We start from the raw sequence: 17,300 nt of genomic DNA, 5'->3' as shown, positions 1-17,300 counted from the left end.
TTACTGTACTTACATTAGTCCAGCTTAGACCTAACTATGTAACCATACCTGGATTTCAGCTCTAAAAAAAAATACATACGATGTATTAATGAATATAGAGCTGCATTAGTTTGTGTCTTTTATATCTGTATGTAGTAAAGCTTTATAAAAAGAACAAATTTCTGCCATTTAGCAACTGAAATTTTAATTTACTGACATTAAACAGTGTAGATCAATTCTGAGAAGTTGCTTTTTGATTTCTGCAGTCTGCATACTGCTTTTTGTTTTACAGTCTTTTATCCAAAAACACCTTGTGGAATTTGCCTTTGTGTAAGTAAAGTGCTTAGAGTACGCACAGCTTGAATATTAATTAAAAACAAAACATGCTAATTGTAATCCCACATTGGGCAACCATAAGGTTCCAGAGACATCTCAGCCAAGAAATGCTAAGGAGGAAGAGACGATGTCATGTCCCAGATGGAGAGCTCATCCTAGCTATGTCTGTCTTATTTCCTACTTAAATTTCTTCTACGAGACAAAAGGTTCTACATAAACAGGTTCACCTTTAAGCCTTCCAGCCCTTGTTCTCCAGCATAGCCTTTACGTCCTGGTCTTCCCTGACAAAAATGAGAAAGATATTTTTTTTTGTGAATTATGTACTGTACTCATTATTTCACAATTGTAACATGGGGAATTTAACAGTTGATAACATCTGCCTATTCATTTACGAGACACTATGCTTTAAGTGACTCTTGTGTCATGAGAAAAATACGGGGGCTGCCACTGCCGGCCTTCCTTTGCAAATGCTAGTTCCCTGGTTGTGTCTGACCTAAACACTTAAATATTATTTTCAAAGGAGAAATCAGTCACGACAGCCCCCATACATTTCTCATAACAGAGTCACTTTGAGTTACTCATAACCTTTTACATTGGAAAGGAAACACCAATTCTTTATACAATAATCATGAATCAATAAAACAGTGCAAAGAACAAAGTACAATGTGTGGTACTCATGCCAAGCAGTGAGAATCCAGCTAGTATAAGTACAACTTCATCAAGAGAACTCTAAATGGTTGTTATAAGTTACTGTACTATGCTCCTGACTTCTAAATAAGCTTATCCTACCAGATTTAAACTGAAAACCTAAAGAAAAGCTTATAGTCTAAACCTGATAACTGGGATATTATTTAGTTTGTCTTTAAGTAAATTAATTATTTCAGGTTTTCAGTATTTTTAGCTTGCCTTGCCACACTGTCATGAGTGGCTATCGGTAAGTAATAGCAGTTAGTATTATGGCCAAATTACTGATGTGATCAAATTAGAGAGATGATATTTAAATCAAATATTTTTTTAAAGGTCTAAGCAGTCTCACAGAATTGTACTCATACAAGAGGAGTGATAAGCAATATCACAGCACAATACTTCTAAGAGCATATTGATGTAACACACAAGTATGCCTGTACTCATGACGACATATTATTACAGTATAGATCTGAAAAAAAATAACATAAAAAATATGTATACCTGTTTATCCCAGCTTGACTTAAAGTGGCGGTAAACTCAATTTATATATTTTTTTATACTGAAGACTTCTACCTGGTAGAGTAGAGGATGTCAAGTCATCTGTGCCCAGTCTTGTCACGAAGAGTAAATCCAGCTCTGAGCAATCCTCTTGTCTTTTTTTTACTGAGATAAAAATGACACAGAGAAATCTGTACTACCACTTCCCCCACTGCTGTGACTGACATCTGCTTTCCTTATTTCAAGCACTAGCATGAGAGCATAGTGTGTCTACGGCACAGAGTGTATGACATGCGCTGGAAGGAGTGAATATGACAGGGGGCCATGAGCGCATGCTCTTTCTGCTTTTTCGCACACTCTCCTTCACTCTACAGGTGTGAGGTTTGTCCTCGCGACACTGCCTGGCCAACGGGAGTGTAGAGGGCAGCAGGGAGTCTGGTGACTTCACGACTCCGCCCACCGAGCGACGAAAAATAGACCCACCCACCGATTCTAGGCATCAAATGCAGAAGGGTGTGATGATTCAAAGTATATACATAAAGATCACTAGTATTCCATCACTTTGTAAATGATGAGCGTGGGTTTACATCCACTTTTTTTATTCTCTTTATTGATTTTTAATAGATTTACAAAAACAGAGCCACTGGGGCATTCCCTGGCTCAAAAAGTACCACATGAATCGGTACCTAACAACAGGTTATCTGCCTAAACAGTGCTGTTATCGGGAGAAAAACAAACAACAAACCAAAAAAAAAAATACAAACAACAAAACATCACTGGTCAGCCACTCTATTTGGAGAAATTATGAAATGAGAATGTGCTACTCGTCTTTGATAGAGGTGAGGTTTCCCAAGAGGGAACTTTGGTACTAGACCTAGAATACTAAGGGTTCAACTATATGGGTGTCAGGAGGGTCTTAGCAGGTGTAAGCATGGAAGGGGTAGTTAATGTGTATCAGATATACTGTCTATTCTTGAGCAGCATTAGTGGAGGCAAAGTCAATCCATAATTTTCACACTTTGTTGAATTTAGCAATACTCCCACGGGAGTCACATGTGGCTTTATATAATGGTATTGAAGAATTGAGCAAGGCTTTCCAAGAGTTCAGAGAGGGCGCATCTGATTGTTTCCATTTTTATAATATTGCTTTAAGGGCGTAAAAGAGCAGAAGTCCTATGAGGGTGTTAGTTGCTGTGCAGTGCGCTAAAGAGCCCACCAGGCCCAGCAAGCAGACTGGTACAGTCTGCAGGATTGGGATTAATAACAGCGAGGCTATAAATTGCGTCACCTCTACCCAGAAAGAGTGCACTTTGGGACAGGACCACAACATAAACGGCCTCTAGAGTACCAGGTTTCCGGGTTTACATCCACTTTAAGCTTGTCGACAACTTCCAATCCTTATCCGTGAATCCAGATTTGCATGCCATATCTGGACCAGAGTGTACAATGTCTGCAACCCAAGTAATAACCTCAGTTTCTGTTTTGTCTGCCAGCCATCTGCCTGGTTATACCTGTATATCAACTCTCTCTACCCTCAGCTACTGGCTGACAATCCTGTACATTATTTCAAGTAAACTGGTAACAGACCTGGGCAATTCCACCTGGGAACAGAATTCCTAAATGTAGAAGATGCATTCAGTAAAGACCACTCATGAAAACAGTTAGATAGCAAAATTACAAAATACCTGTATATAAAAATCAAATATAATTTTTTTTCTCATAATAATTAACCTTGGTCCCACCCTTATGCCTCTTAAGCCTCCCTTTTGGTCAGCGTGTCCACTTATATTAAAGTATTAACAGAAATGTGTATGAGTTGGGGGGAGGTGGGATCACGTGCAGGATTTCCGACGGGAAAAGTTCCCGTCGGAAATCCCGAGGGGAAAGCCGAGAACCTGCTCGGTTCAGTCTTTCCCCTTAGGCCGAGGAACTCGTCGTGCCAAACACATCGAGTTCCTCGGCCAGTTCAGCCCTGAAGCCGCCGAGGAGCTCGGCGGGCCGAGAGCTCCCATAGAACAACGAGGAAATAGAGAACATGTTCTCTATTTCCTCGCCGAGGTCCTCGTCGGCTTCCTCGGCGAAATTGTACACACGGCCGGGTTTCTCGGCAGAATTCAGCCAGAAACTCGGTCGGAAGCTGAATTCTGCCGAGGAAACTGGTCGTGTGTACGGGGCCTTACACACGGACGGTTTTCCCGACAGGAAAACTGCAATGGAGCTTTGACCGGGAATTCCCATAGGAAAACTTCCAAAAAAGAACTGGTTCTCTTTTTTTGTCCGGCGGTTTTTGGGCAGTTTCCCGTCGGAAAAACCACGAGGAGCATACACACAGCCGGGATTCCCGGTCAAAAGATCTCCTCACAGTTTTCCTGTCGGGAAAACTGATCGTGTGTATGAGGCATAAAGGATAAGTCAAGATTTGCATAACTTTAACTGTCTATACCTCTAGATTCATGGACACATAGTTTTCAATTAGCTTGACTATTGATTTGACAAATTTTCATAATTTTCATAATTTTTCCCAGGTCTGTGACGGGTTTACTTTCAGTGTGAATAAAGGTCATAGATATTTGTTCAACTCAATGTCTGCCTCCATTACATGTATTAGACAAATTATGCCGTATATTTCCCGATCCTCCCTTAAGAGAAATGCCCCAAACCTTCCTCACCAGTAATTACTCCCACATGGCTTAATTTATTCTTCACATTCCAGCTCACACTTTATTGTTACACAAGTTACATCTATTTTTATCAGCTTTCTCCTTGATACACTGCATTTCAATACAATATCATGCATATTAGTTCAGGGGTTTATTACCCAAATCCATCCCATGTTTTCAAACTGCGACCACAATAGTTAAACATGCTAAGTTGAAGCGCACATACCATTGGTCCAAGGCCACCTGGAGGTCCAAGTGGTCCTTCTTCACCCTGTAAAATAGAGATCCATACTGAAATGGTGTACAAGAAACAAAACATAACTCATTAAATAATAATCAGCACCAATCTCATTTAAACATAGTCCAATGAAATTAGTTATTCACGACCCCAAACCAAAGGTGATAAGAAATAAAATAATAGGTGTGGGGGGGGGGGTAAGCCAGGTCGAGGGGGAAGCACACATAACTCCAAAGAGGGGTCCATCTGCACTGGATAAATGCAGGTCATTGCAAGTACACATAGAAAACAATGGGACATGTGGGTTTTGCTACATTTGTGTGCAAAAGCTGTGGGGGTACTAAAACGGTTAGAACCATTAGAGGGATCTGTTTTGTTAGAATGTTTAGGTATATAGAGGATATAAACTGTTTCCTTTGAAGTTAATAATATTGTTCTTGTGGCGACATAATATATTTGTCTTTCAAGTAACAAAAGGTCTCATGATCTTTATTGTTTTTTTTCTCCCTCAACAGAGGGCAATAAGAGCCCCACTATTGTGACCATCTGGCTCTTCCTGTATCCATCTATAACCCATTTGTCTTCTTCCAGTGTAGTGGCACTGGCAGCAAGCAGCGCAGGCAGTTTGTTGACCCTTGATTAAAGAACAATTCTGAAGCAGACCAAAACCCTAACCTGACCATGACCAATTCCTACTGTTGTACTAACACCACTAAAATAAATGAAGCTGTGTTAATGCAGAAATAAGCTCCATTGTCCTAACACCTTTTCATTTACTTTACCATCACATAGTTCAACCTCCATTTGGCTGCTTCAACCCAAACACAGATGAGGCAGTAGAATAGATGGTCATGTCTGAGGGTCATTAGGGAGCATCTCTGTTCAGGTAGAGCCACCAATTTATTGACTCTGCCAAAACATGCAGAATACATTTTCCACCAATTGGCGTTGTATAGGTGCTGGTAGCTGCAGAGTGCCTAGAACTGCTGACAAGTAATAATCATAGATGGAAAGGAAAGGTGTGAAGGGTGAAGGAAGGGTGAAAGAGATCAGTTTCGGATAGGGTTTTGGTCCTCTGTATTATCATAACATATTAGTGTCCAAACTTACCTCCACGCCTTTTGGACCTGGCGGACCTGGAGGCCCTCTGTCTCCAATGAGCCCCTATGGAAATACAGAACTCTTTAAATATTACAATCGGAGTTATATATAATAAAAAAGTGTAACTTCATCTTTCATTGTCCTTATAAATGCAATGCACACCAGTGAGAAAATATAATATAAGGTAGTGATTATCAACTGTTCTATTCTGCCTCGTGCAGCTTTTATGGTATCCAATAAGTACAACAGAATAAGTTAAAATTTAGTTGGTAGCTATGCTTTTTTTTTCAAAGTGACAATGGAATATTAACAAACACAATGGGGTTGATGTGCTAAAACTGGAGAGTGTGAAATCTGGTGCAGCTATGCATGGTAGCCAATCAACTTCAGCTTGGCCAATTAAGCTTTGACAAAAAACCTGGAATCTGATTTCTACGCAGAGCTGTACCAGATTTTCCACTCCCACAGTATCATACATATGTGGAAGAATTAAAATATAATTATAGTTTATTTACTTCAGTACTAAACGAGTAACAGGTACTATACTGTACATATAAAATTTTTATATTTTCCACTTACAGCCATCAAACGGCATGTTACAAATAGGAGAATAAGGTTTATGCTACTCACAAGAACATCTCCATAATAAATAAAAAAAAGACGGGAGCTCAGATGTAAACCCTCACATATACCAAGTGAAGTGAACAGCCTCAGATGATACAAAGAGATTAAACAAATCTCCCTACATAAGTTTTACATGCATATCTTCTGTCTTCCCCTTTCTACACTGTTTAGGAAGTGTCCTGTTAGAATTTTGTCTTCCTGATTCAGCTGTGGTGTGGATTCTTGCCATACACTGTGAGACAGCTGATTGGAGGAAAGGCACACACCCCTCTGCACATAGGCAGAAAAAGGAAGAAACAATGCAGAGCTGTGCTATGAATAGACCAGCTCTTTGCTAATCTATATATATAGCACCCACCCCAACACACAATTCAGCCTGGTTTTATGTCAGTTGATGGAGAACTTGTAAGAAGTTATCTTCCTGATAACTGAAGAATGGAGCAGGAGAAAGCCACGGGACTTAGGGCTTTGGAAAGAGATAAGTAAACACTACAGATAGATGTGCCCAGCTCAAATTTCATGAATCCGGTTTACATTCACTTTAATGTAGGTACATATCACAGGTGGAGCCGTCTTAAAATTTAACACTATTTAGCATAATTGCACTCATCATCTAAATTCTCTCATCTATTCCATCTATAACTTCCACTGTAGACCTCAGATCTGCAGGGAAACTAATCCAAGGGCTACAGCAGACTGCAGCACACTGCACGTGTGTCATTTTTTCCATGGATCTTAAAGCAATCTCTTAAATTAAACCAATAATGTATTATTGAAATAAAATTTGTTGTAAACCATAAGATTATAAAATTGTATGTTTGTAAAAATTAAGGAATATTTCAAGAAATTTTGCCCATTTATTTTCCTTGTCATGGTAAAGCTAGACAAGCCTGGAACACTCCATCTCACTGTTCTCTTCTTTCCTTTCAACTCTTACTTTCAAGCTTCTGTCAGGCTTTGTACGACCTTTTTCCTCAGCAAAATCCATCAAGAAAAATGCTGGCAGAGCATTTTTGCCGAGAAAAATGGTAGTGTGTATGTTTTTGGTTGAGAAAACTGTCGTGGATCTCGACGAGAAAAAATAAGAACATGATCTCTTCTTTCTCGTCAGGAGTCTCAATTTCCTTGTTGTGTTTCTCGTCGGGCTGGTTTACGACGAGAAACACGTTTGTGTGTATGCTTAGAAACCCGCGCATGCTCAGAATAAAGTATGAGACGAGAGCGCACCTTCGGTAAAAGTAGCGTTCGCAATGGAGATAGCACATTCGTCACACTGTAACAGACTCAAAAGCGCGAATCGTCTCTCACCAAACTTTTACTTAACACGCAGTAACATGAGATTAGCAAAAGCAGCCCCAAGGGTGGCGCCAATGGAATAGAACTTCCCCTTTATAGTGCCGTCGTACGTGTTGTACGTCACCGCGTTTGAGAACGACGAGATTTTGTCTTGACAGTGTGTATGCAAGGAAAGCCTGACAAGAACCTCGTCGAGGAGAACTAAGTTTCTTTTACGACGAGATTCTCGGTCGTGTGTACGAGGCCTAAGACACAATGATGTAATCATGGAGACGGGCACAGACACACCTGCCAGTGAGTACCAAATCATTTTTTAACCACGGTAGTGGACAACTAGTCAATTATTCTTGGTATCTTAATTAAATGATCACTCAAGAAACTGATACAAAATTGTTAAGGTATATCAGAAGATTTAAACCCTTTTGAGCTATGAGTTCTTATAATGTCTTAAAATGACAGTCCTACCTTTGGTCCTTCAGGTCCATTTAACCCAGGCAAGCCAATATCTCCCGGAAATCCCTAATAAAGAAATTAAAATAAGAATTAAGTATGGATTTGAAGAATGCTATAAAACATACACAGTGAAGACAAAAGACCAACAGCTTGCTTATTATTCTAATAATTGTTTTTCTTATATTTTTTTCTATCTGTAAATATTACAATAGTTTGCTAAATACAATTTGTTAAAATAGTTGTAAACCCTGTTACCTCACTACAGGTAAGCCTATAATAAGGCTTACCTGTAAGTACGGTGACTATACCATAAACTTGTACAGTTTAGGAGATATTCACTGTATCCGCATGTGCCGATGTCATCAGCACATGCGCACTGAAGAAACGGCCCACTTGAGCCGTTTCTTCAGTAGCCGTGCAGTGACCGCATGCCCGCGCATGCGGTCACTGCACGGCTACTGAAGAAACGGGAGTGATGTAATAGCGACTCCGGCCAATCACAGTGCCGGAATTAACTAAGGGAGACATGTCGCCGGTCACATCGGTGTGCGGGGACCTCTGCAACAGCTTCGATCTAAGGTAAGTATTTCATAATGAGCTAGTATGCTATGCAGTATGCTTTTGTCTTGCAGGTTTTTTGTTTACAACCACTTTAAAAATGATACTTGCCGTTTTCAGCCATTTCAGAATTTTTCAACCCTCAAAATAAGTTTTTTTCATTGGGTAAATTTGCAGGAGACTAAACTGTATTCTGTATTTCTCAAAACCCTAATTTCCAATTACATTTTAGGCAATCACATAATGGGGGTTATTTACGAAAGGCAAATCCACTTTACACTACAAGTGCAAACTACAAGTGCAAAGTGCACTTGAAATTGCACTGAAAGAGCACTTGGAAGTGCGGTCGCTGTAAATCTGAGGGGAAGATCTGAAATGAGGGGAAGCTCTGCTGATTTTATCATCCAATCATGTGCAAGCTAAAATGCTGTTTTCTTTTCCTTGCATGTACCCCTTGGATCTACAGCAACTGCACTTCCAAGTGCACTTTGCACTTGTAGTTTTCACTTGTAGTGCAAAGTGGATGTGGCTTTTGTAAATAACCCCCAATGTGTTTATGTTACCATGCATTTTGTGTGTGTTGACAGATGTTGGGTTGAGGCAGTCCCTTTAATTTGAAAAGGTCCCCTCAACAGGCCTTAAGCCCAGGTTCACACTGGGTACGATTTCCTTCGATTTGAGATGCGATTTCACATGTGAAATTGCATCTCAAGTCGGCGGCATTGGCCGCCAATTGTCGGCAATGACACTGTCCTAATCGGTGCGACGCCGCATCTGCCGCGCTGCACCGATTTCAAAAAGTAGTTCCTGTACTACCTTTTGCGATTTCGGGCCGCGATTTACATAGACATCTGTGCAGAAACCTGCACAGATGTCTCCTAAATCGCGGCCAAAATCGGGACTGCCGGCGGGAGTGAAATCGTGCGAGTTCAGCTGAACTCGCACGGCTTCACTCCCGCAGCCCAGCCTGAACCAGGGCTAAAGGATGAAAGAAAAAAACGCACCTGGGTTACTTTTGGGGAAACACAGAGCACCACAACTAACTTTTTATTGAATGTGTGCTTCGGTGCCATACCATGTGTTGGCGTGTGCTCTATTCCTGGCTCTGTTTCTGCCCCTCTTGTAGAAGCATTTTCAAATCCAGCTTTGTGTGTTTCTAAGACTTTGTGCAGAATGCAGAGAACCGCACCAGCCACATCAAGTTCGGTATTTGAAAAGCCAATTATTTTGCATCAGCGGACACATAGACAAACATCTCACTCTACTTCCCTTCACACTAATGCCTTTAAAACTGCCCAATGTGCTTAACTAAGGAAGTGGGATGTTAGTCAATGTTTCCACCAATGGAAAATGAATGTGTTTTTGAATGCTAGACTTGACGTGAATGGTGTGGTTCTCTGTATTCTACACATAGTATGGAGAGGTGACACATTCAGAGGGGGCCAACACAAGCATAACTGGGGTCGGCAGCTCCTAAACAAATATGGCTGATGAGAACTGACTGTTGTATGTGGCTGAACCAGCGGGTTAGTACACAGCACTAGTCTTTCACTATAGAGTAACAACCCCAACGTTACTGTTCCTTTACTCTTCCTTTCATTTAATTCTTTTCCAGAGGAGGCTCAGGAATTCAATTTATAATCCAATTTTAACTAGTTTCCCTGGCAGACTTCAAAGGACTTATCTACTAAGATTAAAGCAAATGATTTTATGAGATGAGAGTCCGATGCTTGCATGAGAAACAGCGCTTTGATACTGGAAGTCATCAAAACTCTGGTCATATGACTGCTAAACCAAAGCATTCACATTTGATAATTTAACGTAACATACAATGATCCAGCCAAAAAAAAGTCTATAACCCTCCTGAAAAGAAAATAGCCTCTTGTAGGTCTTAGAGCTGCACAATATTTGGATAAAATGAAAATATTTTTTTTTTGCTTAGAATAAAGACTATAGATAACAAATTGGCCAACTTCACAGTTTAGTTTCTTTTTAATTCATTGAAGTGTATTTTTTTCCCAAAATATTGCGTTTGAAAGGCTGCTGTACACATAAGGTGAGACATAAAATATTGTAAGGACCGACATTTTATTCTCTAGGGTCTCTGCTAAAATATATATATATAATGTTTGGGGGTTCTAAGTAATTTTCTAGCGAAAAATTATGATTTTAACTCGTACGCTACAGGTGTCAGAAAAAGTACACACGATTGGACATTCCGACATCAAAACCGTGGATTTTTTTCCGACAAATTGTTCGCTCAAACTTGTCTTGCATACACACGGTCACACAAATGTTGTCGGATTTTTGTGCATCGGAATCGGCTACAGACGATCGGAATTTCCAACAAGAACTTTTTTTGTCGGAAAAATTGAGAACCAACTCTCAAACATTTGTTGTTGGAAATTTCAACAGCAAATGTCCGATGGAGCGTACACGCGGTCGGAATATCCGACCAAAAGCTCTTATCGAACATTTGTTGTCGGAAATTCCGATCGTGTGTACGCGGCATTAAAAAACTTTTTACTATTAAAAGTTAAAACAACAAGGGCAGAAGATTTAATAGATGGAAAGTTGAAAAAATTACTGAAGGTCCGCTTTTAGTGGTTAAACTGACCTCATGTACAGGCCATATGTCATCCCATTGATCGCTAAAAGAACAAGATACAATGTTTCTTTTTATCTCTCTTTCAGTACTGAGCAATGTTGTTGATAAACATTGCCGGCTGCTATTTTTTATTTATTTTTTGACAGGTGTGAGCAGGGAACTGACCTGCACTTGTTGCATGAATAGTGGAAATGCTAGATTAAGATCGTGAGGGGGGGTTGAATCGAGATTGTGACTTTTTAGCGATTAGATGTGCAGCTCTAGTAGGTCTACAATAAAAAAGACTCTGCATTGCAGATATGGTTCATTTTTTTCCTACTATGAGAGATAATTATTTGGTGCATAATAAATCAAAATAGATGGTTGAAAATTAATAATGTTGCTAAAGTTTCTTGTTAAAAAAAAAAAAAAAGAAAGAAAGAAAGAAGATGTTCCTGCATAAATGAGACATAGCAAAAACAAGCAGGTATAAAAGGGTCACATCACCAAAAACTGGTCTAATTTGGGTAAATTCTGGTGGCCGAAATCACCCGTCAACTTTATCAATCTGGCAGGCAAGATTCCTGCACCAGAATTCCCAGCTCGCCCACCTGCTAGGGCCATTAGTGCTAACTCTATGTACTGGAATTGACAGGCTGCACCCATCTGTATCATGGAACTTTATGCATGCCGTTCAGTCAAAAATATATACATCGTACAACCCAGAATTTCTTGTCAGTACTATATTGTGACTGTGGGCCAGATTCTCAAAAGAGTTACGACTGTGTATCTCAGGAAACACCGTCGTATCTCTGTTTTTGGCCCCGGGTATCTATGCGTATGATTCCTAGAATCATTTTCGCATAGATACGGCCAAGATCCGACAGGTGTAAGTCACTTACACCGTCGGGTCTTAGATGTAATTCGACGCTGGCCGCTAGGTGGCGTTTACGTTCAGTTCTCATTTGACTATGCAAATGAGCCTGATACGCCGATTCCCGAACGAATTTGCGCAGCGTAGTCATCGTTTACGTAGTTTCCGTAAGCGTAAGGTTACCCCTGCTATATGAGGGGTAATCTTACGCCACTCCGCCGTATGCCATGTTAAGTTTGGCGTCGGGTCAGCGTCGTCTTTTTCCGTCGGTTACGTTGTTTTACTAAGTCGTCCGCGAATACGACTTTACGTCAATGTCAATGTTTTCCGTCGTGAGCTGGAGCATGCGCACTGGGCTCTTTTTCTGCCCGGCGCATGCGCAGTTCGATCGGCGCAAAGGCGCGCTTAATTTGAATACAAGCCGCCCCCTTTGAATTACGCGGCCATACACACTACGCTGTCGCAAATTACGGAGCAAGTGCTTGGAGAATACGGCACTTGCTCCAGTAAGTTGCGGTGGCGTGGTGTAAATGGCTTACACTACGCCAACGCAGAATCTTAGAGAATCTGGCCCTGTGTCTTTCATTCCATGAGCGGCCACACACCCCAAGTAACAATCCTACATATGATTAATTTCTTTTTATTTTGCCTGGATCTTTATATACATTTAACTGGAGTATTTATACATGACTTTTTTCATATAGTTGGAAGCCATTCATGGGGATTTGATTATGTATATTTGTGTATGCTAATAACTTTATGAGTGCGCACAAGTGTTTATATATTTTATGTAACCTGCCCCAGGCCAACACACTGCTTGTCTTGGAATTCATGATTGGAACACTATTAGACATATAATAATAATATTACAACTATATCTGTATTTTTTAATTTGCGTTGTGAGAAAAGTGCCTGGGAAATAAAATAAGTCCTGGCATCTACGGCCAATCTGTTAAGCCAACACCAACTTTCTCAGTGTGATAATGAACAAGATGACATGGGTGGAATGGGAAACTGGACTGTTTGCAACTCAATAGTGATATTTGGAAATAGGTAAACTGGGGTGATGTAAACAATCTTTAACATGTGCAGGGATAAATGAAATGTTATCATCTGTCATATGACATCTTTTCAATTGCCATGGTGTTGACACATGGACTTAAATGCAGGAAATTTTGCAGTATTTACAGATATAAATTGGTCTACCATAGAAGTTAGTTTAAAGGTTGCTTGATTTAAACTTAGCAGGAAATTCAGTGTAAACCTAGACTTAAATGGGTACTGTATATACTCGAGTATAAGCCAAGTTTTTCAGCAAATTTTTTGGCTTATACTCGAGTCTGTGTCCATCTGCAGTCTCGTGCGCTTGATCTCCCGGCGCTGTGACGTCAGTCCAGTCGGCGGCTGTGCAGTGTAACAAAGCCCCGCCTCCTCCTCGTCCTTGATAGGCGGAACACTGATTCACTGCTAAGTCAGTGTTCCGTCAGGGACGAGGCGGGGCTTTGTTACACTACACGGCCTCCGACTAGACTGCATATCACAGCGCTGGAGATCATAAGGCTGCAGATGGACACAACGGTACATGAGGCACAGATCAGGTAGGGAGATGGTGGATGCTGAACATTATTTAGGAAGCTCCTCTCTGCACTACAGTGGATTTTAGCATTGCGGAAGCCGGACAGGTATTTTTTAAAGCAGAATGTCGCTGAAAAATAACAAGATAAAAAAATATTAATCCAATAAAAAACAGATTTTCTGCAAAATTATCCTTCGATCCAGAGATTTTTTTTCCCCTGTAGTATTTCAATCAAGACGCTAGACTCCGATGGCCAGCATCATTCAACTTACTTCCTCTAAGGCCTCGTACACACGACGGGACATGTCCGTTGAAAACGGTCCACGGACCGTTTTCATCGGACATGTCCGCTGGCGGTTTTTGGTCTGATGGCTGTACACACCATCAGACCAAATTTCCCGCAGACACGCGCGACCCTGGAAGGTCAATGCTTCCACGCATGCGTCGAATCACTTCGACGCATGCGAGGGCTTTCGGCCGAGCGGACATGTCCGGTGAGTCGTACAGACGACCGAACATGTCCGACCGACAAGCTTCCAGCGGACATGTTTCTTAGCATGCTAAGAAACATTTGTCCGCTGGAAACCTGTCCGATCCACCGGAAAATTGTCCGGTCGGCCATACAGACGACCGAACATGTCCGCGGAAACTGGTCCGCGGACCAGTTTCAGCAGACATGTTCGGTCGTGTGTACGAGGCCTAAGCCCTAGTCATCCAGAACCTGCCCAGCCTGTGACTGGGCAGTGATGGGTGAAACAGCATAGTGATGAACTCATCTCTTTATCACTCTGCCTTCTCCATCTTTCAGAACGCTGTATTTTTTCTGCCTATGTTCCCAGAGACACAACAGCAAGTGAGGGGAAATCTCTCCAAAGTGAGGGGAATTTACCAACTTCATGGTGGTTGCCAAAGCAAATGTCCCAACGTTTCCCCTCTATTTCTGTTAATAACCGTAAAATTTGGAATTCCTATCACTTTCTGTCCCAGTACCAATGATCACCAGGACAAATTGAGTTGCTGAACCTCCCCTGAGGAGACACAGAATGCTATAAAAACTGGATATTGTTAACTCTTTGCCTCTCTATTCAGAACTAGAAAACAAATTTGGCTTTACGTACACTTTAAAGAGCTGTGGAAGGTATGGTCCAAATTCTTTAGATACAGTGCACACATCATTGTGTAGTTTAATGGCACATTACTCTGTGGTTACAAAGCAGAGCACAGGAAGAAAAAAATAGCACTACTGATTATACGTGAGAAGGGGTAAAAAAATAATAGTTTCTTGAAGCAGTAGTTCAGTTAAATCCCAACTATACTTAAACCTGCTCCCACCCACAGACTATTCTAACTACCCTGTAAAAGGAAAGAAGTCTATACTTACCTATTCTGAAGGTGCTCTGGTCCGATCAAATGATCTCCCCAGCGGCTGGATTAAGTGAAGAAAAGAGTTTGCCATCAATGGCTGCAGAGCCTATGCAGTATCATCACCCATGGGCTTATTATGGAGTATCTGTTGTCGGATGTCCCTCCTCTACACTGAAGCTGCCGCTGGAAGCCAATCATGTGACCAAACCGGAGCGTCCTAAGAATAGGTACGGTATCTCACAAAAGTGAGTACACCCCTTTACATTTTTGTAAATATTTTATTATATCTTTTCATGTGACAACAATGAAGAAATGAAACATTGCTACAATGTAAAGTAGTGAGTGTACAGCTTGTATAACAGTGTAAATTTGCTGCCCCCTCAAAATAACTCAACACGCAGCTATTAATGTCTAAACAGTCAAAAAAGTGAGTACACCCCTAAGTGAAAATGTCCAAATTGGGCCTAATTTGCCATTTTCCCTCCCAGGTCTCATGTGACTCACTCATGTTACAAGGTCTCAGGTGTGAATGGGAAGCAGGTTTGTTAATTTTGGTGTTATTGCTCTCACTCTCTCATACTGGTCAATGTAAGTTCAACATGGCACCTCATGGCAAAGAACTCTGAGGATCTGAAAAAAAAAAGAATTGTTGCTTTACATAAAGATGGTCTAGGCTATAAGAAGATTACCAAGACTCTGAAACTGAGCTGCAGCATTTCACTTAGGGGTGTACTCCCTTTTGTTGCCAGCGGTTTAGACATTAATGGCTGTGTGTTGAGTTATTTTGAGGGGACAGCAAATTTACACTGTTATACAAGCTGTACACTCACTACTTTACATTGTAGCAAAGTGTCATTTATTCAGTGTTGTCACATGAAAAGATATAATAAAATATTTACAAAAAATGTGAGTGCTGTACTCACTTTTGTGAGATACTGTATGTATAAACATCTTTCCTTTCACAGAGTAGTTAAAATAGGCTTAGAATGGGGGTGGGAGCAAGTTTGGGTGTAGTTGGGATTTTCCTGAACTTCCACTTTAATGCTTGAGAGAGAGAGATGGTCCTGGCATATAAATATTTGCCTTATATAGAGAAAGCCAGAAATGGGTGGAGCTGGGAATACCTGAGTAGCAAAACCACAGAATAGGTGGTCTCAAAACTGCAGATAATTGACAATAGACATGAGATGGACAGCAGTTTATAATTAATGATAATATGATTTATGCATAGGGGACTGTAGCATGTTTAAGACCCTAAGGCCCCATACACACCATAGAATCTATCCGCAGATAAATCCCATCGAATGGGTTTCAGCGGATAGATTCTATGGTGTGTACACTCCGGCGGATATTTATCCGCGGATAAATCTCCCCTGGGATGGATTTCCAGCAGATGAATATTTGCTGACATGCTCAACAAATCCATCTGCTGAAGTCCATCCCAAAGGATGGATCCGCTCGTCTGTACAGACTCACCGGATCCATCCGTCCAAAGGGATTCCCCGCACGCGTCGTAATGATTTGACGCATGCGTGGAATTCCTTATATGACAGCGTCGCGCCCGTCGCCGCGTCATAATCGCGGCGACGGCGCGACACGTCATCGCCAGAGGATTTCGGCGCGGATTTCAATGCGATGGTGTGTACACGCCATCGCATAGAAATCTGCTGAAATCCTCGAGAGGATTTATCCGCGGATACGGTCCGCTGGACCGTATCCGCGGATAAATCCTCTCGTGTGTATGGGGCCTAAGCATAAAACAATTATATATATTTAGATTTTATAAACAATTTTGTGCTTAATAGTAATAGTCCTAACCTGTAGCAACTAAGATACCCCTGTAGAAGAGGAATCAAACTATGATATTTTAAAGTCAATGGTAGTTCCACTTCCCAGTAAGACTCTATGGTATTTAATTTTGAGTTGTACTGAAGTAAAGCCTTGAAGGATAACTTTGCTTTTAATAGAGATTTGGGGTTGACCTTTCTCCTCCATCCCTAATCACATTTTCCAAATTGTGACACGGGTCTCAGATGTACAGTGGATACATTTTTTAACCTGCTCAAGGTTCGGTCATGTTTAATACCTATCCAAGTGTACATTTTGCCATGCGTTTAAGAGCCACAGCCAAGATCACTGTCAATTTGGTCAGCACAAGGCACTTAACAAGTTAATTGTCATGGCCAGAGATGATCTGAAGCTGTCTGGTATTGATTTTCATCTTCCTTTGAGAGGTTTTCTAACTATTAGCATTCAAATCCTGCTCCAAAAGAAGGGACATAGAGGACAATTCGTCACATAGGAGATCTGGGAGGAAAATGTGATGAGGACAGGAAGATCTGGATTTACTATGCATACTGTAATGGACTCACCTGAGGGGATTAAGGAAACAGCTGGTAAGTATGTTATGGAAATAAAGCCAGGGTACCCCTGCAAGCAATTAGTATCTTCTTCATAGCTACATAAAG

The 17,300-nt window shown here is 41.0% G+C and overlaps 1 protein-coding gene across 1 annotated transcript in view; it reads right to left on the bottom strand.

Moving 5' to 3' along the window:
• The window catches only part of COL24A1 (collagen type XXIV alpha 1 chain), a 359,199-nt gene that overhangs the window by 121,618 nt on the left and 220,281 nt on the right, over positions 1-17,300 (bottom strand). Inside the window, exons 20-23 of the mRNA XM_040360554.1 lie at positions 7,885-7,938; positions 5,509-5,562; positions 4,387-4,431; positions 543-596 (exon numbers count right to left, since the gene is read on the bottom strand). Of these exons, the coding sequence (XP_040216488.1) occupies positions 543-596; positions 4,387-4,431; positions 5,509-5,562; positions 7,885-7,938 (207 nt within the window). The remainder of the gene's footprint in view (positions 1-542; positions 597-4,386; positions 4,432-5,508; positions 5,563-7,884; positions 7,939-17,300) is intronic.

The sequence above is a fragment of the Rana temporaria genome, chromosome 7, assembly GCF_905171775.1.
Source record: "Rana temporaria chromosome 7, aRanTem1.1, whole genome shotgun sequence".
In the NCBI taxonomy this organism is placed as follows: domain Eukaryota; kingdom Metazoa; phylum Chordata; class Amphibia; order Anura; family Ranidae; genus Rana; species Rana temporaria.
This window is presented reverse-complemented; position numbering and strand designations above follow the sequence as displayed.